Source organism: Oncorhynchus masou, chromosome 5 (assembly GCF_036934945.1).
Source record: "Oncorhynchus masou masou isolate Uvic2021 chromosome 5, UVic_Omas_1.1, whole genome shotgun sequence".
NCBI classification, from domain to species: domain Eukaryota; kingdom Metazoa; phylum Chordata; class Actinopteri; order Salmoniformes; family Salmonidae; genus Oncorhynchus; species Oncorhynchus masou.
The window spans coordinates 23,567,475-23,594,373 of record NC_088216.1 but is presented as its reverse complement, the minus strand read 5'-3'; the positions used below and the strand labels follow the sequence as shown (position 1 = coordinate 23,594,373).

General features: G+C 42.0%; 1 protein-coding gene across 3 annotated transcripts in view; it reads left to right on the top strand.

The window, feature by feature from the left end:
* Positions 1–19,321, top strand: part of LOC135537188 (VPS10 domain-containing receptor SorCS1-like) — a 170,713-nt gene extending 151,392 nt beyond the window's left edge. Inside the window, exons 18-27 of one of the 3 annotated variants that reach the window (XM_064963390.1) lie at positions 229–400; positions 681–867; positions 1,787–1,920; positions 2,537–2,660; positions 2,912–3,024; positions 4,988–5,122; positions 9,361–9,460; positions 10,118–10,223; positions 11,240–11,409; positions 14,916–19,321. In XM_064963390.1, the coding sequence (XP_064819462.1) occupies positions 229–400; positions 681–867; positions 1,787–1,920; positions 2,537–2,660; positions 2,912–3,024; positions 4,988–5,122; positions 9,361–9,460; positions 10,118–10,223; positions 11,240–11,409; positions 14,916–14,980 (1,306 nt within the window). In that variant the 3' untranslated portion in view covers positions 14,981–19,321. Of the gene's footprint in view, positions 1–228; positions 401–680; positions 868–1,786; positions 1,921–2,536; positions 2,661–2,911; positions 3,025–4,987; positions 5,123–9,360; positions 9,461–9,814; positions 9,910–10,117; positions 10,224–11,239; positions 11,410–14,915 lie in introns of those variants that run through there. The other 2 variants (XM_064963396.1, XM_064963403.1) reach the window with 2 other exon arrangements.
* Positions 19,322–26,899: the final 7,578 nt, after the last annotated feature.

Below are 26,899 nucleotides of genomic sequence, written 5' to 3'. Positions count from 1 at the left end.
TTCTGGCTCAAATTAAGTTCCTACATCTGTATGTACACTCATTCACTATTTAATTAAAACTAACTGCAAAGGTACACTTGGAATAAGGGTATTTTAAATGACAGGACATTTTTGTAAGATAATGTATTCTCAATAGCCAACCTGCTAACCTGCTAAGGTCGTCCTTCTCGATGCTCATGTATCCATCAGCAAAGCTTCTAACCGCGGTTGTGACCTGTGTGCATTCAGCTACAGGAAGGTGGTGTCCAATAACTGCACAGCGGGAGTCATAGCAGAGTACACGGCCAGGAGGCAGCACTGTCCTACGCAGGCCCCCAAAGGCCTGCACCTTGTCACCAGTGAAGGAAAGCTGACAGCTACGCTGGGCACCAATGTCACCTTCCTGGTGTTTCTTGAAGAGGTGAGCGTTTTTTTCCCCCTAAGGAGCAATACAGTAACTTGCTCCCTGTTCATTCAGACCGGGCGCTGACTTTGACTCATTATTGTAAAATGTATGTCTACTCTCCACTTCTGTAATAGCAACACAATACTCTCTATTATATTACTATGCCATTACATCTTCATATAAAGTGTTAACAAATGACATGTTCATGGAAATGTTATTTCAAACATACCTACAGTAGCTACTGTAAGAATACCGTTTTCTTTCTTCAATCTGATGACTGTCACCTCCTGTATAGGGCGACGGAGCCAGGACGAGCATCATGGTGGACTTCGGGGACGGTCACGCTCTGACCTACTCCAACGTGAGCTCCATAGAGGATGGGGTCAAGCACGTCTACAAAGCTGTGGGGATCTACCGTGTGTCCGCTACAGGAGAGAACAGGCTGGGGTCGGAGAGCGTGGTGCTGTACCTCCACGTCACATGTGAGTCTGTCTCTCTCACTGTGGGTTCACCAAGTCATGGTCTTCAACCGCCATACTTCATGTTTGGTCTTCGACCTTTAACATGTGAGCGTAGTTTTTCTCTTACCGTATCGTACCTCAAGTCAGTGTAGCCCGTAATGTACAGACATATGAGTGAGGTAGTTATGCAATTCTGACAAATTGTTCCTTTGCAGACTTTTGCGTAGAACAGTGTTTCCCAGCCCTGGTCCTCGAGTATGGTCCGACATCAGTGGAGATGAAGGGAGCCTAAATCCATTACAATTCCAGTCAAACCGAAGCCATTTTCTCTATATGATGCCCCTTCAGGGTACCCCCACTCTAACTCTAACATGCAAGTCATTCCCGTCTTCTCTGTGATGATGGGGCTGACCACCCCTGGTGGTTTCGTGGGTGACAGATGTAACGTAGTTGACTTATTGATCAGGGAGCTGTGGGACCTTGCAGTCTGTCTGTCTTGATGTGCCAGCCGTTGCAAATGGGACCGACCAGGCCTCAGGAGTGCCAGGGATGAAAAATAACACACAGATGGCGTCCACAACGTCCCAGAATGGACCAGATCCTCTGAATGCAGCTCACTTTTTGTTGTTGTTGTTATGTGCCTTCAATTCATAAGGGGCCCATAGACAGATACTCTGAAGTTTTCTGCTTACCTTCATTTAATTAGAGGCCACAAAACTTTAAGGGGTCAATTGGTTCACTGTAATATGTCATTTTTGTGCCTTCCTGTCATATCATAAGGGGCTACAAACTTACTTTGTGGATTCAGTCAGTTCACTGTGATGCATTTTGAGGGCAGATCATTTTGAATGCAGTTTCATCCAATTCACAAGAGGCTCCAAAACGTTGTGGAGTCACGTCTCAGTGGGTTCACTGTCGTGTATTTCTTGTGACTGAGTAGGTCAGCTGGAGTATATCCATCTCTCCGCTCCCTTTGTGGCAGTGAAGAGTAAGGAAGTCAACCTCACCGCTGTGCTGTGGCCGAGCCAAGTGGGAACAGTCACCTACATCTGGTGGTTCGGAAATAACACTGAGGTAAGATGAGATACTTCAATACTGCTGGGACTTGTAGTTTTATTGTGTGCTCATCCTTCACACTGTAAGATAAAGTGACGTGAAGAAAGATTTGTGCCAGATTTACAAATTAGTATTTGTCTGACTTAATTCAGAATTTGTTTTGTTTGGTTGGGCAATGCGTTTAGCTACTAATGCAGCTGCTAGCTATTCTAGTACATGAGGAAATGATCCAGAATTAGCATGTCGGAGCCATTTCAAGAACAAATTGAGATCCAAGTAACGGCAGAAAGAACTGCTGGTGTCTCATGGAACTCTCCCCGGACAGTTCTATGTAGCACAGCTGCGATCATGGTTCCTTGGGGGGCGATGTGGGTTGTGTTTATGTCTGTGGCTGCCTGCCTGCCTCCCGGCTGACACCTCTGTAGTGTAAATAGTGCCTGCGTGAGATGTTAACAAGGTTGATAAGGGCCTCCCATGGGAACTCCCTTGCTCTCTCGCTATTCTTTCCCTCTCTTCCCTTTTCTCGCTCGCTCTCTTTCTCTTTCTCTCTCTCTCTCTCTCTCTCTCTCTCTCTCTCTCTCTCTCTCTCTCTCTCTCTCTCTCTCTCTCTCTCTCTCTCTCTTTCTCTTTGCAGCCGATAATCACCCTGGAAGGGAGCGTGGCGTGCACGTTCTCCCGGGAAGGCGTCAACACTGTCACCGTGCAGGTGTCCGCTGGGAATGCCATCCTGCAGGACCGGAAAACCATCGCTGTCCACGGTGAGCAATGAGCTGTTTTTTTTGTTAGTTTTGTATTGTAAACAGCCAGACAGCGATGTATACTTCCAAAGGTTGGTTTCTAGTTGACTTTGTAGATTTTAATGTACTGGAGGTTGGCTAGTAAATATGATTTTAAAGTAGCTAAAAGAAGTAGTTAAAAGTAATTGTTTACTACTCATTAATTCAGACAGTAGGACAGAAATAGAAAAGCATCGCCATCAGCTGATCATCTTAGTTGTTTCTCTGTGCAGAATATTTCAGGTCACATCTACTAGCCTTCTCATCTAACCTGGATGACCACAACCCCGATGTGGCCGAATGGAGACTGGACGTCAGCAGAGTCATCAAGAACTCCATGGTCAAAGTGAGTGGTCCTTGTATCGAACTGTATATTACATGTGTACACACACACACACACACACACACACACACACACACACACACACACACACACACACACACACACACACACACACACACACACACACAGAGAGAGAGAGTATATACCGAGCAGAAATATAAATGCAACAATTTCAATGATTTTACTGAGTTACAGTTCATATAAGGATATCAGTCAATTTCAATAAATTCATTACACCCTATTCTATGGATTTCACACGACTGGGCAGCGGCACAGCCAATGGTGGGGCTGGGAGGGCATAGGCCCACCCACTTACGAGCCAGGCCCAGCCAATCACACCCCCCCCCCCCCCTCAAACGATCCCGCAGGTAAAGAAGCCAGATGTGGAGGTCCTGGGCTGGAGTGGTGACATGCGGTCTACTTGAGGCCAGTTGGACGTACTGCCAAAATCTCTAATGGAGGCAGCTTGTGGTAGAGATATGAAAATTATCTGGCAACAGCTCTGGTGGACTTTCCTGCAGTCAGCATGCCAATTGCACACCTGTCAGGTGGATGGATTATTGTGGCAAGGAGCACTGATGGAGATGTAAACAAATTTGTGCACAACATGTGAGAGAAATAAGCTTTTTGTGCATATGGAATATATTTATTTATTTTTCGGCTCATGAAACGCTTTGTTTATCAACACTTTGGCGTTTATATTTTGGTTCAGTGTATTTAGTCTGTGGCCCACTTTACAATACATTCCCTGTGACCTCAGGTTGTGACTGAGATGAATCCACGTTTTATGATAACTGGCAAGGGGAAATTACTTCAAATACGTTCTAAATTGCTGTTGCACTGCCTTCCCTGTCACATTGAACTATGGAATTGCTGGTCGCCTGTGAGTTCAGGGTCGTGTTTGTGGAGGCCATACATATACAAATACATCTTGTAGAAAAGGTGGGATCCTATGACGGTGCCACGTTGAAATTCACTGAGTTCTTCAGAAAGGCCCTTCTCCTGCCATTGCTTGTTAATGGAGATTGCATTGCTATATGCTCAATTTTATACACCTACTCAGCAACAAGTGTGGCTGAAATAGCCTCATCCACTCATTTGAAGGGGTGTCCACATACCTTTGTATATACAGTTGAAGTCGGAAGTTTACATACACCTTAGCCACTCAGTTTTTCACAATTCCTGACATTTAATCATAGTAGAAATTCCCTGTCTTATGTCAGTTAGGATCACCATTTGATTTTAAGAATGTGAATTATAAGTCAAATAATCTGCCTGTAACAAGAAATGTGTGGAGTGGTTGAAAAATGAGTTTTAATGACTCCAACCTAAGTGTATGTAAACTTCCGACTTCAACTGTATAATGTACTTCAAATCCACATATGACATGTTGGATAGACATTGTCGTATTCACAAAATGTATTGAATTGCTCATACTATTCAGTATATTTGAGAACGGAAATCATACCATATTTGATACAAACAGCTCAGGACCTGAGTAGTATGATAATTTCAGATCTAAGTATCATTGACGTTAGTAATAATGCATCACAGTGAGTATCACAGTCACACTAATTATGATCATACAGACAATTCCTATTTTTCGATACCACTGCTTTCCACTTTGATGTGCTTAGTGACATGAAAAGCAATCCATTCTTGTCCTCTTTGTTCTTTTTCCCTTTCCTCCTCTCCATCTTCTTCATCTTCCTCCTCTCCATCTTCCTCTTTATCTTCCTCCTCTCCATCTCCCTCTTCTTCCTCCTCTCCATCTCCCTCTTCTTCCTCCTCTCCATCTCCCTCTTCTTCCTCCTCTCCATCTCCCTCTTCTTCCTCTTCATCTTCATGCTCTCCCTCTCCATCTCCTGCTTCCTCTTTTCCCCTTCCTCTCCCAACTCCTCATCCTACCCCTCTACCCCTTCTCATCTCTCTCTTCTTTCTCTCCCTCCTCCTCATCTTTCTCTAGGCCACAGGGGTGAGCCCGGAGCTGCTCCTTGTCACCGTCCTACCAGGGTTGCCCACGGCTGCAGAGTTTTTCCTCCTGCCAGACAAAGAGTTAACAGAGGGCAAGCCAGAGAAGAACTCAGCTCATTTAGACCAGGTATGATTGATTAAATAACGGGCATTTTGTGTGAGTTGAAACATAGACATAACATATTATAGGCATTAGCCTTATTCAAAATGCATGATGTAAAGGTTTATTCATGCTTGTGACAGGTTCAAAAAGCACATTGGTCAGTGTTAACTATTAGCAAAATGGGTATCTGACTACCATAAAAGTAAATCCTAAAATTGAATACATTACATTCCTATATTGATTCATGCCAGATGTTTGAGTGGGAGTAGTAGCATACTTCTTATGCGTTAATTTGACAAACACTTGTCACTGAATGACATTTGGAGCTATATTTTAGGGGGATATTACTCTGCTTGTTGGAAGTTTGGGTTTGACGGCTAAGCACTTGTTTTCTTGCACCAACATGTTCGCCATCTGTTGATTTCCTTGTTATTCCATTTGGCATAATTTCGAGGTCTCCACTGAACTAAACATGAGTAGGCTTAGAAATATTCATTTGTCTAACATTCTTCACTAAAACATAGCTGTGTTGGTCTATACTGCTACATGGTCTGAAAACAGAATTGCAGCGTATTTGTATGGCTTATAAGGCTTCATATTTTCTCCAGTAGATGCCAATATTGTCCACATGGGCTTACACACACACACACACACACACACACACACACACACACACACACACACACACACACACACACACACACACACACACACACACACACACACACACACACACACACACACTCTCTCTCTCTCTCTCTGCAGAATATCAACTAGCCTCATCAATAAGTGTGACAAGCTTTTAAAAGCCATCTCTGTGGACAACTTTACTGTAGAATTCCCCGAGTCTTCTCTATGTGAGAGGGCGGGGTTGCAGTCTTTCACAGGAATAAATCCTGACAAAGATGGTGTCTGCTGATTCTGGCCACAGAATCAGCAGCAGGTATCAAGATGGACTGAATTAGCTCCACGGCCTGGATGATCATTAGAAAGATGTGAGTAGAATAGAACCACTCAGGCCCCAGCAATACATCTTTATTCAAGGTTTGCATCTTGAAAGTGTAATGTGCGGTTGTGCTTATTAGATTGTATAATAGATTTAGTGAGCCCGATACACAGTGAGGAAAAAGTAATTATTCATAGCTTGAGTCTAATTTTAAACTTGGTAGGAAATATAAAAGCGGGAAGGAATGTGAAGGACTGGGAGAAACTACTCGTATCACAATTCATTTGGTAAATGAGGCAGATCAAATTAATGAAGCCTAGCAAAGAAATAAGATGGATTCCGCAAGGGAAAGGGAATTTGTTTGGCCAGGGTCGTTCTATGCATGACCTGCATATAGATTCTCTGTTTTTAGTCTTTGGCCTGAATGCAAAGTAAAAAGGATACAACTTTGTTAAGTGACATATCTGACATAATGTCTTCCAGTTTAGATTTATAATGGTACAATTGTGATTGACATCATATGGACAGTATAGTTCAGGGGATTATGTCCGGACTAAATTGGAAGCATCATGAAATGGAAAACTGTATTCCAGCTGTAGCATCAAGGTCAGGGTGACATGTCTGATTTATGTCCAAACTGCACGTTCTCTGTGCAGAAGGTTACTTGTCGCTCTAAAAAAACCCGGTGTAAAAGCAAGGTTTTTCGTCAAATAGGCCCTACATTATGCATTGAAGTGGTGGGCACCGGCATGGATTCATCCATAGATATTTCACTTTAAATGGGTTTCTGGGTGGAGGGAGCGTGCGGTGGGGGGGGGGGGGGTAGTATCAGCGAGTCATTGGTTGTGGGTATCAGTAAGTATGTGGTGGAAAGATCTGCCTCAGCTTGGTATACATGAGAAGAAACTCATTCTGAAACCAACCAATAAAATGACTAGAGTGGGCATACTATTTAATGATGTCTTATATTCTGTCTCTTTTATACTGTACGGTGAAGTGTATTGAGATGATTTTATGCAGTTTAGATACAGTTGGATTTGATTTAGTGTTGATCTATAGAATAGCGGTCAAGAGCGTTGGGACAGTAACCGAATGGTTGCTGGTTTGAATCCCCGATCCGACTAAGTGAACATCTGTTAATCAGTCATGTGCACCGAATACAAAAAGTGTAGACCTTACCGTGAAATCCTTACTTACAAGCCCTTAACCAACAGTGAATGTAGTTCAAGAAAGAGTTAAAGTATTTACCAAAAAAACTAAAGTAAAAAATACTAAAAGTAACACAATAAAATAACAATAATGAGGCTAATAACGATACAGTGGGTTAGTCTAAGGTGATTTATACATGTAGGTGGAGTGACTATGCATAGATAATAAACAGCGAGTAAAAACAAATGGGGGGGGGGGTCAATGTAAATAGTCTGGGTGGCCATTTGATTAATTGTTCAGCGGTCTTATGGCTTGGGGGTGGAAGCTGTTATGGAGCCTTTTGGTCTTACACGGAACCCAAACCGGCTGCGCGCGTGCGCCATCGTGCATAAATCTAATTTGTCCCCCTACACCAAATGCAACCACGACACGCAGGTTAAAATATCGAAACAAACATTTGGGGACAGGTCGAAAAGCATTAAACATGTATGGCAATTTAGCTCGTTGCTTGCACTTGCTAGCTAATTTGTCCTATTTAGCTAGCTTGCTGTTGCTAGCTAATTTGTCCTGGGATATAAACATTGAGTTATTTGACCTGAAATGCACAAGGTCTTCTACTGCGACAATTAATCCACACATAAAACGGTCAACCAAATCGTTTCTAGTCATCTCTCCTCCTTCCAGGCTTTTTCATCTTTGAACTTATATGGTGATCAGCATCTAAACTTTCATAGTATTACCACGACTACTGACAAAACAGTTTCTTTCAATCACCCACGTGGGTACCTGCTTCTACAAACCAATGAGGAGATGGGAGAGGCAGGACTTTCAGCGCAATCTGCGTCAGAAATAGAAAGGAGTTCTATTTTAGCCCTTGCCGTCGCAGATGCTCGTTGGCGCACACGAGCAGTGTGGGTGCAATAATTGAATAACATTGATTTCTAAATTTATTTTGCGAGGCTCGCACACGTGACATGTCCGGTCTGGTCAGCATGTTAGACTTGGTGCTCTGGTTCCGCTAGCCATGTGGTAGCAGAGAAAACAGTCTTTGACTTGGGTGACTGGAATCTCTGACAAACCTAGTATATAGGTCCTGGATGGCAGGAAGCTTGGCGACAGTGATGTACTGGGCCGTACGCACGACCCTCTGTAGCGCCTTACGGTCAGATGCCTAGCAGTTGTCATACCAGGAGGTGATACAATGTGTCAGGATGCTCTCGATGGTGCAGCTATAGAACTTTTTGAGGATCTTGGGACCCATGCCAAATCTTTTCAGTCTCCTGAGGGGAAAAGGTTTTGTTGTGTCCTCTTCACGACTGTCTTGGTGTGTTTGGACCATGATAGTTTGTTGGTGATGTGGACACCAAGGAACTTGAAACTCTCGACCTGCTCCACTACAGCCCCGTCGGTGTTGACGGGGGCCTGTTCAGCCCGCCTTTTCCTGTTGTCCATGATCAGCTCCTTTGTCTTGCTCACAAATATATGAGCAATATATTTCCCTCACTAACTTTAAACATCAGCTATCTGAGCATATTGTTTTTATTTACTTTTCTGCTGTTTTGCACCGCAGTGTTTCTACTTGCACATTCATCATCTGCACATCTGTCACTCCAGTGTTAATTTGCGAAATTGTGTAATTACTCCGCTACTAAGGCCTATTTATTGCCTTACCTCCGCACGCCATTTGCACACACTGTAGATAGACTTTCTTTTTTTCTATTGTGTTATTGACTCTACGCTTGTTTATTCCATGTGTAACTCTGTGTTGTTTGTGTCACACTGCTTTGCTTTGTCTTGGCCAGGTCAGAGTTGTAAAAGAAACTTGTTCTCAACTAGTCTACCTGGTTGAATAAAGGTGACATAAACCATTTTTAAAACATTGAGGGATTGGTAGTTGTCCTGGCACCCCACTCCCAGGTCTCTGACCTCCTCCCTATAGGTTGTCTCATCGTTGTCGGTGACAGGACCCGTGGCAAGGCAATTAACCCTAATTGCTCCTGTAAATCGCTCTGGATATGACACTAAATGTACATTTACTCTCACAGATCTCTGATATAAAAAGCTCCAATAAGTTGATTTAGAAATCTTAATACTCTAATTATTATGTAAATCGATGCGCCATATACTTTAAATGAATGTTTTTTGTTGTTTGTCTCTCCCTCTCTAGCTCTCTGAAATCTTGCTTAGCGCCCTCAACCAAAACCTGGTCCAGTTCACCCTTCGGCCTGGGGTCCAGGTCACAGTATACGCTGCACATTTGTCAGCAGGTAAGTGTCTGCATCTCTTCTAATACAAATACCTACATTTTGTTTGTGTTTGCTCGTGTATTGTGGATAATTGGGTCTTTTTAATGACTATATAGATGGATAGAGATAGTTCTAGATAGAAATAGAGAGCCAGGGCCCCGTATTCAAAAAGTGTCTCAGAGTAGGACTTCTGATCTAGGATCTGTTTTGCATTTTAGATCATAACAAATAAGATTATATGGAAAGGGATGACCTGATCCTAGATCAGCCCTCCTACACTAAGACGCTTTGTGAATACAGGCCCAGGAGGTCTATTTCCTGCCCAGCGACTAACACCACCCCAACCCTGTTGTCTGATTGGCTCCCATCATGTAGCACAGAGACATTCAGAGAGTGAGCATCGTTACAAGTATGTGTGCCTCTTCCTTTTGGGGATGCTGCTACTGTCCTAGGGGCTTATAAGATAAAGAGTAAGAGAAGTCAATAAATACTTACCGTATCAAAAACATAATCACAATACAATTGTATCTTTTTTTAATACATTATTTTATTGTTATGTTTTGTATTTTATTAATTATTAATTAGTAGGTGTTACTTTTCATGTTGACTTCTCCTCTATGGAAACTGTTTGGAATTCAATGTATACTATACTGTGACTCTTGTCTCCCACTTCTACAGCGCCCCTAGTGGACACGAGTGAGAACCACAGCGGCTCGGCCATGCTGATGCTGCTGTCGGTTGTGGTTCTGGGTTTGGCGATATTTGTCGTCTACAAATTCAAAAGGTACAGTGCTCATGATATACTGTAGAGATGATCTCTATAACCCATATCTGGTTGTAAGTTGCTAGGACGTTGGGAGAATGTTACTAACCAAGTGGGAAAGTTCCTGAGTGATGACGAAACATTTTGAATTGGCTAGGACACTGAGGAGTGATCTCTGATCTCATTGTTCGACTAGGGTCTAATCCCACTTCTGACCCCAATTGTGTGCAACAGTATATTTATGGTTATACATCAGATAGGAAATTGGGGGAAATTACTAACCAAATGGGAGTTACTGAGTGTCTAGACATTTTGGCATTTAACAAAAATATTGTCTATCAAACGTCTGTGTGAAAACTTTCAGTTTCAAGGGAGAAATGGCTTATCTCTTTCAACTTTCTTAGAATCCTTTTGTCGAGGCATTTTCTCTGTCCGCAAATGAAATGCCAGTCAGCCTTCAGGCATTATCAATATTTAGCCATTTGAGCTTTGCTAGTTGACCTTCCTGAAATGTTAAATGATTTCCGTCCACCATGGCACAGTTCTGTGTGAAAGGGCAGTAGGTGTCAATGAGACGAGATCTATAGAGGAAAACAGAAGAGGGAGAGAAAGAGTGAAAGCGAAACAACGCATAGGTCTTACAACATGTGTGTTTATACAGTAGAATGTCTAATTGCCTTTTTTTATAATATTGTATTTTTGTGTTCCCTTTTTTTGCATCAAATACAAACATACACATACGAACAGCAACTTACAGACACACACAAACAACGACTACAACTCCTCTGCCTTCCACAAGCATACAGTATAATCCTATTTTACATACAAATATATACAAAATTAGACATAAGGCCGGAAGGCATCGAAACAAAGCATTTAAGTCATCTGGGTATATCTCCTGGGTCCGACTACACATTATTGGGTTGTAAAAGAGGAGCATCAGAATTATTTGGTCCCTGAGGCAGGCAATCCCTCTCCCATTTTATTAGTCTGGCAAATTTCTTTATCCCCCGTCTCATTGTAAATCTTTCCTCAAGGAAGATCCCAGGCCTCAACGTCTATGCGCAGATGCAGAACGAAAAAGAACAAGAAATGATCCCGAGTCCAGTAAGTCCGACGGAAAGCACCCTGGTGTCCCCGAACACTCCGATGGAGCTGGTGACTTCTCCGGAGCTTATGGACACCGAGTTGAACACAAGGCCCATCGGTAAATGAATACGCCACTTTTTTTATTTTTTTTTTACATGTACAGTGGGGCAGAAAAGTATTTAGTCAGCCACCAATTGTGCAAGTTCTCCCACTTAAAAAGTTGAGAGAGGCCTGTAATTTTCATCATAGGTACACTTCAACTATGACAGACAAAATGAGAAAAAAAATCCAGAAAATCACATTTTTATGAATTTATTTGCAAATTATGGTGGAAAATAAGTATTTGGTCACCTACAAACAAACAAGATTTCTGGCTCTCACAGACCTGTAACTTCTTCTTTAAGAGGCTCCTCTGTCCTCCACTCGTTACCTGTATTAATGGAACCTGTTTGAACTCGTTATCAGTATAAAAGACACCAGTCCACAACCTCAAACTGTCACACACCAAACTCCACTATGGGCAAGACCAAAGAGCTGTCAAAGGACACCAGAAACAAAATTGTAGACCTGCACCAGGCTGGGAAGACTGAATCTGCAATAGGTAAGCAGCTTGGTTTGACAAAATCAACTGTGGGAGCATTTATTAGGAAATGGAAGACATACAAGACCACTGATAATCTCCCTCGATCTGGGGCTCCACGCATGATCTCACCCCATGGGGTCAAAATGATCACAAGAACGGTGAGCAAAAATCCCAGAACCACACGGTGGGACCTAGTGAATGACCTGCAGAGAGCTGGGACCAAAGTAACAAAGCCTACCATCAGTAACACACTACGCCACCAGGGACTCAAATCCTGCAGTGCCAGACGTGTCCCCCTGCTTTCGCCAGTACATGTCCAGACCCGTCTGAAGTTTGCTAGAGAGCATTTGGATGATCCAGAAGAAGATTGGGAGAATGTCATATAACTTTTTGGAAAAAACCTCAACTCGTCGTGTTTGGAGGACAAAGAATGCTGAGTTGCATCCAAAGAACACCATACCTACTGTGAAGCATGGGGGTGGAAACATCATGCTTTGGGGCTGTTTTTCTGCAAAGGGACCAGGACGAATGATCCTTGTAAAGGAATGAATGAATGGGGCCATGTATCGTGGGATTTTGAGTGAAATCCTCCTTCCATCAGCAAGGGCATTGAAGATGAAACGTGGCTGGTTCTTTCAGCATGACAATGATCCCAAACACACCGCCCGGGCAATGAAGGAGTGGTTTGTAAGAAGCATTTCAAGGTCCTGGAGTGGCCTAGCCAGTCTCCAGATCTCAACCCCATAGAAATTCTTTGGTGGGAGTTGAAAGTCCATGTTGCCCAGCAACAGCCCCAAAACATCACTGCTCTAGAGGAGATCTGCATGGAGGAATGGGCCAAAATACCAGCAACAGTGTGTGAAAACCTTGTGAAGACTGACAGAAAACGTTTGACCTCTGTCATTGCCAACAAAGGGTATATAACAAAGTATTGAAATAAACTTTTGTTATTGACCAAATACTTATTTTCCACCATAATTTGCAAATAAATTCATAAAAAATCCTACAATGTGATTTTCTGAATTTTTTTTCTCTCATTTTGTCTGTCATAGTTGAAGTGTACCTATGATGAAAATTACAGGCCTCTCTCATATTTTTAAGTGGGAGAACTTGCACAATTGGTGGCCGACTGAATACTTTTTTGCCCCACTGTATATATATATATAGATTTTTTTAATGAGTTACTAAGTGCTACAAATGTAATTTTACTTTGACTGCAATATTTTGTCATTGTTCCATCGCTTTCACATACTACACTGCTCAAAAAATAAAGGGAACACTAAAACAACACATCCTAGATCTGAATGAATGAAATATTCTTATTAAATACTTTTTTCTTTACATAGTTGAATGTGCTGACAACAAAATCACACAATTATCAATGGAAATCAAATTTATCAACCTATGGAGGTCTGGATTTGGAGTCACACTCAAAATTAAAGTGGAAAACCAAACTACAGGCTGATCCAACTTTGATGTAATGTCCTTAAAACAAGTCAAAATGAGGCTCAGTAGTGTGTGTGGCCTCCACTTGCCTGTATGACCTCCCTACAACGCCTGGGCATGCTCTTGATGAGGTGGCGGATGATCTCCTGAAGGATTTCCTCCCAGACCCGGACTAAAGCATCCGCCAACTCCTGGATAGTCTGTGGTGCAATGTGGCGTTGGTGTATGGAGCGAGACATGATGTCCCAGATGTGCTCAATTGGATTCAGGTCTGGGGAACGGGCGGGCCAGTCCATAGCATCAATGCCTTCCTCTTGCAGGAACTGCTGACACACTCCAGCCACATGAGGTCTGGCATTGTCTTCCATTAGGAGGAACCCAGAGCCAACCGCACCCGCATATGGTCTCACAAGGGGTCTGAGGAGCTCATCTCGGTACCTACTGGCAGTCAGGCTACCTCTGGCGAGCACATGGAGGGCTGTGCGGCCCCCCAAAGAAATCACACCCCACACCATGACTGACCCACCGCCAAACCGGTCATGCTGGAGGATGTTGCAGGCAGCAGAACGTTCTCCACGGCGTCTCCAGACTCTGTCATGTCTGTCACATGTGCTCAGTGTGGACCTGCTTTCATCTGTGAAGAGCACAGGGCGCCAGTGGCGAATTTGCCAATCTTGGTGTTCTCTGGCAAATGCCAAACGTCCTGCACGGTGTTGGGCTGTAAGCACAACCCCTACCTGTGGACATCTGGGCCCTCATACCACCCTCATGGAGTTTCTGACCGTTTGAGCAGACACATGCACATTTGTGGCCTGCCGGAGGTCATTTTGCAGGGCTCTGGCAGTTCTCCTCCTGCTGCTCCTTGCACAAAGGCGGAGGTAGCGGTCCTGCTGCTGGGTTGTTTCCCTCCTACGGCCTCCTCCACGTCTCCTGATGTACTGGCCTGTCTCCTGGTAGCGCCTCCATGCTCTGGACACTACGCTGACAGACACAGCAAACCTTCTTGCCACAGCTTGCATTGATGTGCCATCCTGGATGAGCTGCACTACCTGAGCCACTTGTGTGGTTTGTAGACTCCGTCTCATGCTACCACTAGAGTGAAAGCACGGCCAGCATTCAGAAGTGACCAAAACATCAGCCAGGAAGCATAGGAACTGAGAAGTGGTCTGTGGTCACCACCTGCAGAACCACTCCTTTATTGGGGGTGTCTTGCTAATTGCCTATAATTTCCACCTGTTGTCTATTCCATTTGCACAACAGCATTTGTGAAATTTATTGTCAATCAGTGTTGCTTCCTAAGTGGACAGTTTGATTTCACAGAAGTGTGATTGACTTGGAGTTACATTGTGTTGTTTAAGTGTTCCCTTTATTTTTTTGAACAGTGTATATCGGTTACCATGACGATACTCTTTTTGTCATTAACATAAGAGACTTTCACTGAGGTTTTGATGAATAAATTGATAGCCCCATTCCCCTCTACGTTTGAGCAAGAGCCTCATTCATTGTGGAGAAATGTGACTTAACTCATACTGACTGGAATGTCTTCTGACGTCTTTCCTCATGTCTCTGTCTCCCATCATCTTCTCCTTTTAAAGGATGCATCAAACCTCACGCACATGTCAAGTTCTCAACGGAACTCCCCACGTACATCAACATTTAAAAACTCCGGACAACTCCGAAAACAGCGACTCCATTCTGTGTCATGGACTTTTTGAATCATTTGAGCGGACACGATGGTTTTGAGCTTTATACCTGTGCATGTTGGACTTTACTGACTTTGCTGACACTTACTGTGCTCTGTGAAAACCAGAGGAAACTGTATACAGGTTGTTGTTTTTTTATACGTAATATAAGTCTATCCAATAAAAAATAATTTTTGATGAAATTTATTTATACAAAGTCAAGTACATAACTACAAATGGAAAGCCAGCATGATCTAAAGAAAAAAAATGCATAAAAAACAACTCTTTTGGTTAGCTTACTGTAAGTGTCTTACATCCTTTTTTGCTACTGTGTGTCGCTAACAGAGGTGGTACACTATTTATTCATAAGAATATCCTTTAAAGTATATAACTGAATTTAAAAATCACATTTATTTTGTAAATCATGAATGTCTGTGATATGTGTATTTTAATAACAAATTGCAAACTGAAAAATGATATCAATTATTAATACAACCATTTTGTTTCCGTTCTGTTCACTGTCTCACGAAAAGCTGATTATGGCACAATACTCTTTTGTACTAAAATGTTTTGTTTTTGCTTACAATGTAATAATTTGAAGACAGATACAGGGTTTGGTAGTCACTCTTGATTTGGTGATTTTATTGAACTTTGCTGTTAATCTTTACACTACGAGCTATATTTAACGAGAAACACTAGTTGTAGGACACTTTGTTTTTTTCCCCAATGTAATAGCTTGGCCTGAGAACCGTGGTGCTACCATGATAGGGACTTCAAGAGAAGCCAATGTAGATGCATTGTGTTTTCAGTTCCCTCTGACACCATGCATTAGTTACACTTGATTTCATAGAGGAGAACTGGGCAAAGGGCAGTTATTTGGGGGGCATCAAAATCGGTCAATATCCTCTCAAAGTAACTTTTTATCCCGAAGTTAACTGACGTCCCAATTTGGAGGTTGTGAAAGTTAAAATGAAAAACAGCTGCTTTAAGATGAAATATTAAGTGGAGCATTCAGAGCGAAAAAAAGAGTGGACTGCCTTTTAGGGCAAGACACACCAGGGCATTGAAATAGGAAGAACAGAACTGCAAGTCTCGTCAGGAATTTAGTTAATGCAGCCAGTCAAGCTCAATGCTGGTTAAGGTTGGTGACACATTTAGGCTAATGTCCCCCAGTCTCAGCCCCGTGTTCTCCATCTCTGTAGCGTATTATACCCGCTTTCAAGAACCAAAGGAAGTAGAGCGCAGATGGTAGGGTACATGGATGGTTAACTTGTTTTGAGAAGCAGGGTTAGACGCAGTCGAACCCCAAAGTGTTGTTCTGACAGACGTGATTGTTTGGTTGATGGTTATGGCATTTCAGAAGACCCTTATTGTCCTTGTCATTCCACAAAGACAATTATGGAGGGAAATTGTTATATTTCTGGAATCTTCACATAACCATTATTCTACTGTAGCTGGACAGTGATGCTAAAATATTCCAAGTGACTTGAACTATGTTGCCTACATATTGTATACACACACACGAACACCCACCCACCAACACACATCCTAGAATGTACAGTACCAGTCAAGTTTGGACACACCTACTCATTCAAGGGTTTTCCTTACTTTTTTACTATTTTCTACATAGTATTAATGTCTTCAATATTATTATACAATGAAATAACACATGGAATCATGTAGTAACCAAAAAAGTGTTAAACGAATCAAAATGTATTTTATAATTGAGATTCTTCAAAGTAACCATCCTCTGCCTTGATGACAGCTTTGTACTCTCTTGGCATTCTCTCAACCAGCTTCACCTGGAATGCTTTTACTTCACTCTGCGGTCCAAGTCATTCCAAACCATCTCAATCGGGTTGAGGTTGAGTGATTATGGAGGCCAGGTCATCTGATGAGGCACTCCATCACTCTCTTTCTTGGTCAAATAGCCCTTACACAGACTGGAGGTATGTTTTGGGTCATTGTCCTGTTGAAAAATAAATGATAGTCCCACTAAGCGCAAACCAGATTGGATGGTGTATTGCTGCAGAATGCTGTGGTAGCCATGTTGGTTAAGTATGCCTTGAATTCTAAATAAATCACAGACAGTGTCACCAGCAAACCACCTCCTCCATGCTTCACGGTGGGAACCACACATGCGGAGATAATCCGTTCACCTACTCTGCGTCTCAGAAAGACATGGCGCTTGGAACAAAACATCTCAAATTTGGATTAATCAGACCAAAGAACTGATTTCCACCAGTCTAATGTCCATTGCTCATATATCTTCGCGCTAGCAAGTCTCTTCTTATTATTGGTGTTCTTTAGCAGTGGTTTATTTGCAGCAATTCAACCATGAATACCTGATTCACACAGTCTCCTCTGAACAGCCAATGTTGATGTGTCTGCTACTTGAACTCTGAAGCATTTATTTGGGCTGCAATTTCTGAGACTGGTAACTCTAACAAACTTATCCTCTGCAGCAGAAGTAACTCTGGGTCTTCCTTTCCTGTGGCGGTCCTCATGAGAGCCAGTTTCATCATAGTGCGACTGCACTTGAAGAAACTTTCAACGTTCTGGAAATGTTCCGCATTGACTGACTTTCATGTCTTACAGAAATAATGGACTGTTGTTTCTCTTTGCTTATTTGAGTTGTTCTTGCCATAAAATATACGTTGTCTTTTACCAAATAGGCTATCTTCTGTATACCACCCCTACCTTGTCACAACACAACTGATTGGCTCAAACTCAGAAAATAAAAAAAGAAATCAAATTCTATAAATAAACTTTTAACAAGGCACACCTGTTAATTGAAATTAATTCCAGGTGACTACCTCGTGAATCTGGTTGAGGGAATGCCAAGAGTGTTCAAAGCTGTCATCAAGGCAAAGGGTGGCTACTTTGAAGAATCTCAAATATATTACATATTTTGAGTTTAACACTTTTTTTGGTTACCACATGATTCCATGCGTTATTTCATAGGTTTGATGTCTGCACTATTATTCTACAATGTAGAAAATAGTAAAAATAAAGAAAAACCCTTGAATGGGTAGGGGTGTCCAAACTTTTGACTGGTAGTGTAAATCGAGAAAGAAACAGGACAATGTTCATGTCTTTGACCTTAAATAAGAGGTATTTTCACATAGATATGGACTAACTCATTGTTACATTGCTATCTTCCAATAGTGTTTCATAGCAAAGCTTCTTAGATATTTCATTATGAAAAAGTGCCCATCCTCTAGTTTAAACATGTATATTTGAGGCTGCATGCTAGTACTTCTTTAAATAACAAACCTAATTTCATCTTGTTTTTATTTTGTTAGATTTTTTTACTTTCAAATCGACAAGAACGTAGGTATTTCCTCTCAAAGAATACTATAAAGTTGCTATTTTATGTATATCAAAAACTATGACATTGTAACAGCTTTTGGCTAATGTTTTAACAAATGACTGGTTGAACTACAGAATATAGAACTCCATCAGAGCAGCAGGAAACTCTAGCAATATGACCCTATATTTACTCCTGATTATCACATTAAAGGATTTAAGAGACTTTTCTGAGTGAATGGTCTCTTTAACATAAGTCTTCGAATAACAAGCTTTCGTGCTCCATATAAGTATTTTGACCAACAGAACAATGGCGGAGCTCTCAGAACCACCCCTTAGGCAATATTCAGCTGAGAACGAATCCACCGGCCCACACTGGCTCAAGTTAAGCACCTTCTGCCTTTGAATCCTTCAGGTTCACAAATGGAGGTGGACAGGTGGAACTTCCTGGAAGCTCTGCTGGCAAGTGATAGGGAAACTCTGGGCTGGGATGTTCAGACATTTTGTGATGTTATAACATACTATGATGTCACAGGACAGGAACCCAAGGTGCGGGCTGGGCTGTATACGAATGACAGACTAGCTAGAGTAAGAAACGGGCATGTCCAGTTCTCAACAGCCTGAATGTCTTGTTTCTAAAGCAGTTCTAATATGGACACCGTAAAACCTTGTTTAACATCTCAAACAAGGTCTGATTTCTACCAGTGAAACCAGCAGTATGGTGTCCATTTTAGGACATTATCCAGCTGTGTGAATGCATTAAAAGGAAACCAGCAGAGACACTTCACGAGGACTTGATTTTGTTCATCCCTAAGCTATAACTTCGCTCTCTTCCCCCATAGAGTTAGTGAGATTATTTTTGTAGACAGAGTTTTATTACTGTAAAGCTTTTATATAAAAATACAAAAGTTTAGGTGTACAATATTTTTTGTTTTGACCTTTAAATGTGCTGTGTGTAATTGTTTTATGCATTTACAATCATATTTATTAAATTAAAAAGTTGATGTTAACAGTGTTTTCATTTTCTTACAATATTTGTAAAAAACTATGTATTTGAGGAAGTTATATTCAACCTATAAAGAAAATCGAATCAAACGTGTTGGTATATTCTTATCCAGGCATACATGACAAATACATTGACAAATGTTGCATTTATCTTTACATCCATACTTGGTAAATACAATGACAAATGTATTTTCTCATATGCATACTTCGACATACAGTATGTGTAGTAGATGTGACTTAGCATGTCATAAGTGATTCCAGTAATGGTATACTTGATAATATGTCAACTTTAAGTAATAGCACCAACCTTGCCATGCATAAAGCACTCAATATAGCCTATTCTTTTATCACAATGACTTTTATCAATGACTTTTATCACTATGAAATCCTCATCACGCTTCCTGTCCTGTGAGGGTATCTGAGGCAACATAATGCAAGAGTGGTGATAATTCTGACAGTAATACAGAACCCTGTGTCCCCAACAAAGGGTTAATGGGAGAGAGATGGAGAAAGAGAGTGAGTGATGGAGAGGGTGACAGAGAGGGAGTGAAAGAAGCAGAAAGGAGATGATTGAGCATTAGAAGAGACAGGGATAGAGATATGGAGTGAGAGAGAGCGATGTAGGTGAGAGAAAGACCGAGAGCAGAATGGAGAAAAGGAGAAGCGAGACGGAGACCAACGTCCGGGGCCATTAGTGATGCATGGTAATGCTGCATCAGACTGACTTGAGGGACTCTTTAATCGTTCAAAGTCAGACCAGGGCCGGTGCCCTGGGAGACAGAGGGGAGATTAACCAAAGATCAATGCCAACAGGGGGCCAAGCCCAGCGCTCCCTACTGCTGCTCCTGACATCTCAAGGAAATGGACTGCAGTGTCCCCAGAGATCCAGCAGCTAGAGCACACAGCACAGTGTAGCCCTACTGCCTATATAGGGCTGGTATTATTAGACTAAAGGAGAGACACACAGACACAGAGAAAGGCGTTTAACACTGTTGAAGAAAAACATGCGATGATGACGTTCAACTTGCAATGCCAATATTAGCCAGAGAGAGAGAGAGAGAGAATGGCATCAAACACTTAAGTTAATCATGTGATTTCTAGTGTGCTTTGACTTCAGTGGTTCATTGAAGAACATGATACCTACAGTGCCTTGTGAAAGTATTCACCCCTTTGGCATTTGCCTATTTTGTTGCCTTCACAACCTGGAATTAAAATAGATTTTCTGGGGGTTTGTATCATTTGATTTACACAACATGCCTACCACTTTGAAGATGTTTTATTGTGAAACAAACAAGAAATAACTTGAGCGTGCATAACTATTCATCCCACCCAAAGTCAATACTTTGTAGGGCCACATTTTGCAGCAATTACAGCTGCAAGTCTCTTGGGATATGTCTCTATAAGCTTGGCACATCTAGCCACTGGGATTTTTGCCCATTCTTCAAGGCAAAACCACTCCTGCTCCTTCAAGTTGGATGGGTTCCTGCTGGTAAACAGCAATATTTAAGTCATACCACAAATTTCCAATTGTATTGAGGTCTGGGCTTTGACTAGGCCATTCCAATACATTTAAATGTTTCCCCTTAAACCACTCAAGTGTTTCTTTAGCAGTATGCCTAGGGTCATTGTCCTGCTGGAAGGACATCCATCACAGTCTCAAATCTCTCTTTGTTGCCGCTCTGATTAATGTCCTCCTTGCCTGGTCCATGATTTTTGGTGTGCGGCTCTCTCTTGGCAGGTTTGTTGTGGTGCCATATTCTTTAAGTTGTTTAATAATGCATTTAATGGTGCTCCGTGGGATGTTCAAAGTTTTGGATATTTTTCTATAACCCAACCCTGATCTGTACTTCTCCACAACTTTGTCCCTGACCTGTTTGGAGATCTCCTTGGTCTTCATGTTGCCGCTTGCTTAGTGGTGTTGCAGACTCAGGGGCCTTTCAGAACAGGTGTATATAAACTGAGATCATGTGACAGTTCATGTGACACTTAGATTGCACACAGGTGGACTTTATTTCATTAATTATGTGACTTCTGAAGGTAATTGGTTGCACCGGATCTTATTTAGTGGCTTCATAGCAAGGGGGATTAATACATATATGCACTTTATTTACATTTTACATTGTTTTTAAACATTTTGAAAGAGGTTATTTTTTCATTTCACTTCACAAATTTTGTGTATGTCCATTACATGAAATCCAAATAAAAATACATTTAAATTACAGGTTGTAAAGCAACAAAATAGGAAAAGTGGGTGAATACTTTTGCAAGACACTGTAACACATAGCATTTGATCATTGATGATCAGTAATACATCGGTTTTAGCAATGACTGTAATCCTGGTCCCTTATAGAGTTAGCGCCACCCCTGATAATGTCAACTTCAATAGTCCATGATGTCATGTTGAGTTAAAGCCCAAACTTAAAGTCAGGGAGTCTAGCGCTGAAGAAAAGAAGACGTAATTGCTTGAAGAGAGAGGAGGTTTAAAGGGAAGGACAGGAGGAGGACAGGAGAGTGTGTATGTTTCTGGTGGAACAGCGCCCTGGGTAATTAAATCCCCTTCTAAGCCTTTACATCAATCAAAGACAAAGAACTGCATAGTTATAACACAGTCCAGGAGCACACCCCCATTCTCATCGACAGGTCTGCAGTGGAGCAGGTTGAGAGCTTCAAGTTCCTTGGTATCCACATCACCAACAAACTAACTTGGTCCAAGCACACCAAGACAGTCGCTAAGAGTGCACGACAAAACCTATTCCCCCTCAGGAGACTGAAAATATTTGGCATGGGTCCTCAGATGCTCAAAAGGTTCTACAGCTGCACCATCGAGAGCACTGGTTGTATCACTGCCTGGTATGGCAACTGCTCAGCCACCGACCGCAAGGCACTACAGAGGGTAGTGCGAACGGCCCAGTACATCACTGGGGCCAAGCCTCCTGCCATCCAGGACCTCTATTTCCAGGCGGTGTCAGAGGAAGAACCTAAAAATTGTCAAAGACTCCAGCTACCCAAGTCATAGACTGTTCTCTCTGCTACAACATGGCGAGCGGTACTGGAGCGCCAAGTCTAGGTCCTAGAGGCTTCTAAACAGGTTCTACCCCCAAGCCATAAGACCCCTGAACACCTAATAAAATGGCTATCCAGACTATTTGCATTCCCCCCATTTTTACACTGCTGATACTCTCTGTTGTTATCATCTATGCATAGTCTCTTTAATAACTCTACCTACATGCACATATTACCTCAACTAACTGGTGCCCCTGCACATTGACTCTGTACCGGTACCCCCCTGAATATATTGTTTTTTTACTGCTGCTCTTTAAAAAAATAAGGATACGAATAAGAAATAAAAGTAACAAGTAATTAAAGTGCATTGTTGGTTAGGGGCTCGTAAGTAAACATTTCACTGTAAGGTGTTGTATTGGGCGCATGTAAAATTTAATTTGATTTGATATTCCTCTGAAGGCAACTCGAGAAGTAGCCCTTTCCTGCAGTCAAATTACCTAGTGGTCCCATGGATGGAATGTTATACATGTTTTTCAGAATTTCACAAAACAAAAATCTGGTGTTTCTATGTCAAACAGTTTTGTTATATTTCAGTCTTCAGTGATTTATATAAAGTGTAATATTGGGATGCAAACTATTTTTATTTATTTTACCAGGTAAGTAGACCGAGAACATATTCTAATTTACAGCAACGACCCAGGGAATAGTTACAGGGGTTCAATGAGGCAATTGGAAGATGGGAATGATTAGGTGGCCATGATGGTCACATTGGGAATTTAGCCAGGGCACAGTGCCATGTGATCTTTAGTGACCACAGAGAGTCAGGATATACGTTTAAAGTCCCATCCAAAAGACAGCACTGTCATGACTTTGTCCTGTTGGGTGAGGGTCATACCACCCCTCCCCCCTTTCTCACTCTCCCCCCCCCACCAGTTGATGACCCCCCCATACATTCCGAAACTCTCTCTCTCTCTGCACTCTACAGAATGGACTTTTGGAAAGCCCTTTGTTACCTTTTGGAAAGCCCTTTGATTTGAATACTCTACAGGACGGTAACATCAGAAAGTTGAACAACGAGACCATATTTCTGTAATGGAAGGGTCCGTTGGTACTTAAAGAATATGATGTCAGATCAGTCATTGTTTTGGTAGATTGTTACTGATGATAGGACAACATAATTGTGTCTTTGAAAGTCTACACATTCTAGTTATCAGATTTATATCAAAATATTGCAAAACTATGTGATTAAACATGAAACTATTTGTGAGAAGATAAAATGTGATTTTAGCTTCTAAATGAGAAAATTGTTTCATAAGTAAACTTATGCTCAATCAGTAACCCCACCCATTGGAGCACAGCCATTGGTTAGAAGTATGAAACACCTCCCTTCTCCTCCCCAGTACAAAAGCCTCCGTAATGATCATTAACATTTAGTTCCAGAAATGTGAGGACTGCCGCCCGAATGTTAAAAGGGGAGAATTTCAACGTGGAGGTGACGATCACCAAGCTGGAACGGTGAATTTTGACTAGACCAGCCAGAATACAGCACGAGCTGATTATGGAATCTCGGTATGAACTTTGAACTATTATTCACTAAAGAAGAAGTGATGCATCCTAGATGTCGAGTTATCAGCTGCATCTGTAAACATATGTGGCCTAGGAAAGGACAGACAATCTCCTAAGAACGACAGGGTACTTCAACGTATTCGCTCTAGAATGCTACGACCAGAAAGATTCGATGGCGATCTCTGCTGGGTAACCAGTTATCCATCTTCAACCCTTCTATAGAGACCCAATTTCTTTGTCCCTCAGTCTTCCCGCTCTTTCCTTCAAACCCAACCCCCTTGTGTAACTAGCCATCATATTGGGTTAGTCCACTAGAGACTTCATGACATGATTAGTAATCAATGTATGATCTATCCTGTGTATATACGTGTAATTCTGTTTGATTAGTAAATAAATAATTAAGCCAATTTGTGTAATGCTGATTCAACTTGTTAGCCAGGGTTTGTGCAGATAACCAAGTACTTTACGACAATCAGAATGAGACTGAATAAGGTGACGATTAATAATTGACTACTATTGATACAAAAGGTCTTCAGATCTTTAAGAGAGTTTATTTGGAAGACAGCAGCTCCATAAACACTATTCCATGGTGCCCCAGGTTATTAATAAGTTCATTGTTGCATGGTTTAATTCAATCACGCAATCAATTAAACGTTAGGTAATCGATTTGATAAAATATCCTGTCATCTCATTTAATCAGTCAGAGACACAACTGCACCATATACAGGGAAATGTCACCAGTCACTGCCCTGAGATATTTTATTTAATCAGAGGAAAGAGTGCCTCTACTGGCCCTCCAACACCCCTTCCAGCAGCATCTGGTCTCCCATCAAGGGACCAATCAGGACCAACCCAACATAACTTCAGAGGGAAGCCAGCAGGAGGATGCAGAGTGGTATGCTTCTGACATGGTACAGGTGTCCTCTTTGTTTTAAGCCCATGTGTCATGTTCTGACTATAGAAAACCTGTATTTTCTATGGTAGAGTAGATCAGGGCGTGACTAGGGGTTTTTGTTCTAGTTTATATTTTCTGTGTGGGTGTAACGGCTTTCTTCTGTTGAAGGAGGAGCGGACCAAAATGCAGCGTGGTATTTTTGAGACATGTTTAATGAAGAACGGAAAAACACGAATAATACAAAAACAACAAACGGAACGTGAAAACCTAAACAGTCCTATCTGGTGAAGACACAGAGACAGGAACAATCACCCACGAAAACACTCAAAGAATATGGCTACCTAAATATGGTTCCCAATCAGAGACAATGATAATCACCTGACTCTGATTGAGAACCGCCTCAGGCAGCCATAGACTATGCTATACACCCCACACAACCCCAAGACGAAACACACCACAAATAAACCCATGTCACACCCTGGCCTGACCCAATAAATGAAGATAAACATAATAAATATAGACCAGGGCGTGACAGTGGGGTTCTAGGTTTGATTTTCTATGTTGGTGATTTGTATGATTCCGAATTAGAGGCAGCTGGTTATCGTTGGGGATCATACTTAAGTAGCATTGTTTTCCACCTGAGGGTTATGGGATATTGTTTCTGTATAGTGTGTTTGAGCACTACGTAGTCACAGGTCTTTGTAAGTTTGGATATTTTGTTTTCAGTTTCACTTATTCATTAAAAGATGTGGAACAATACTTACGCTGCGTCTTGGTCCGACCATCATTCTTACGACGTGACATCATGTGAGGCGGCGTATAAATTTTTTTCAAAGTTGGTTTGTTTAGGAAGAAGAAGAAGAAACCAAGAAAAATGAATGACTTTACAGACAACAACCTGTATTCCTGGTAGTGGCTGTTCCACATCAGTAGACTTCTCAGAAGCCTTATTCATCCTGTAACAACATCTACACCCAAAGATGCGTCTTGATAAAAAGCAATAGTAGGACATGTCTTCTCTTTACTGTGAGCCGACACCTCAATGTCTAGCAAACACACACCACCCAGGAACTGTAGAAGTACATCACACAGTGAACCATGGAGGTTAGAAACGGGAACTCTAATACAGGGACGCCAGCGTGCAGTGTAGCAGTAACAAACCAGCCGTCCTCTCTCTATTAACTCCACATGATGGAGCCTGTGTCGTGTACTTTAGAGAGGGAGCTGGCTGTCCCTCGAGGAAAGAAGGAAGGAAGTAGGGAGGAGGAGGGAGAGTGAGTGAGGACACTGGTGAGGGAATGTCACTTAGGTCCTCTCCTCAGTGATTTTCATGCTCTAATATTAATTGCCATTGGAAATGCTTTATTTCAGTAAAGGGGATTCCCTGAGGGGACAGGTCTACAGAGAGGCTTCAGAGCAGAGAGTTAGAGGGAAAAATGCCTTTGCTGGTAACCTTCTAAAGAAGCAGAGTGGAGAGGGACTGGTAAGAAGTGTGCAGACAGCAGCATGCACACATACATACACACAACCACATTCATTCCAAACAAACACACACACACACATATGAAACACAATGGCAATTTCCTTGGGAGGAGGGCTGTATATGAAAGGGAAACGTTCGCAGAAAGACAACACAAACACACCAACACATACAAGGAATTAATTTTATAGTTCTACTGATTACTCCTTCAATTCATTCTAGGGGTGTTCTGTGCTTGCAATATTTTGAATGAAGACCAGGCTGCTACAATAGGCCTTTTGTTTTGACTACAGAGGGTGTGTTTATCCATTGAGCTTGCAATTAATGTCATTTGACGATGATGTCCCTACGGGAGGCTCGAAAGGATTTGACAGTACAACAGACACACACACACACACACACACACACACACACACACACACACACACACACACACACACACACACACACACACACACACAGTAGGCCAGCTGTACGTAAACAGGCGCACACGCATGCATACATGCACACCCTCCCACACACACATGGCCGTGCACACTCATACACACTCAAACACGCACACATACACACACACTCCTCACCGCCTTCCCAAGATCATTAACATACAGTACCCGGGAGTTTAATGGTCTTACACGTTAA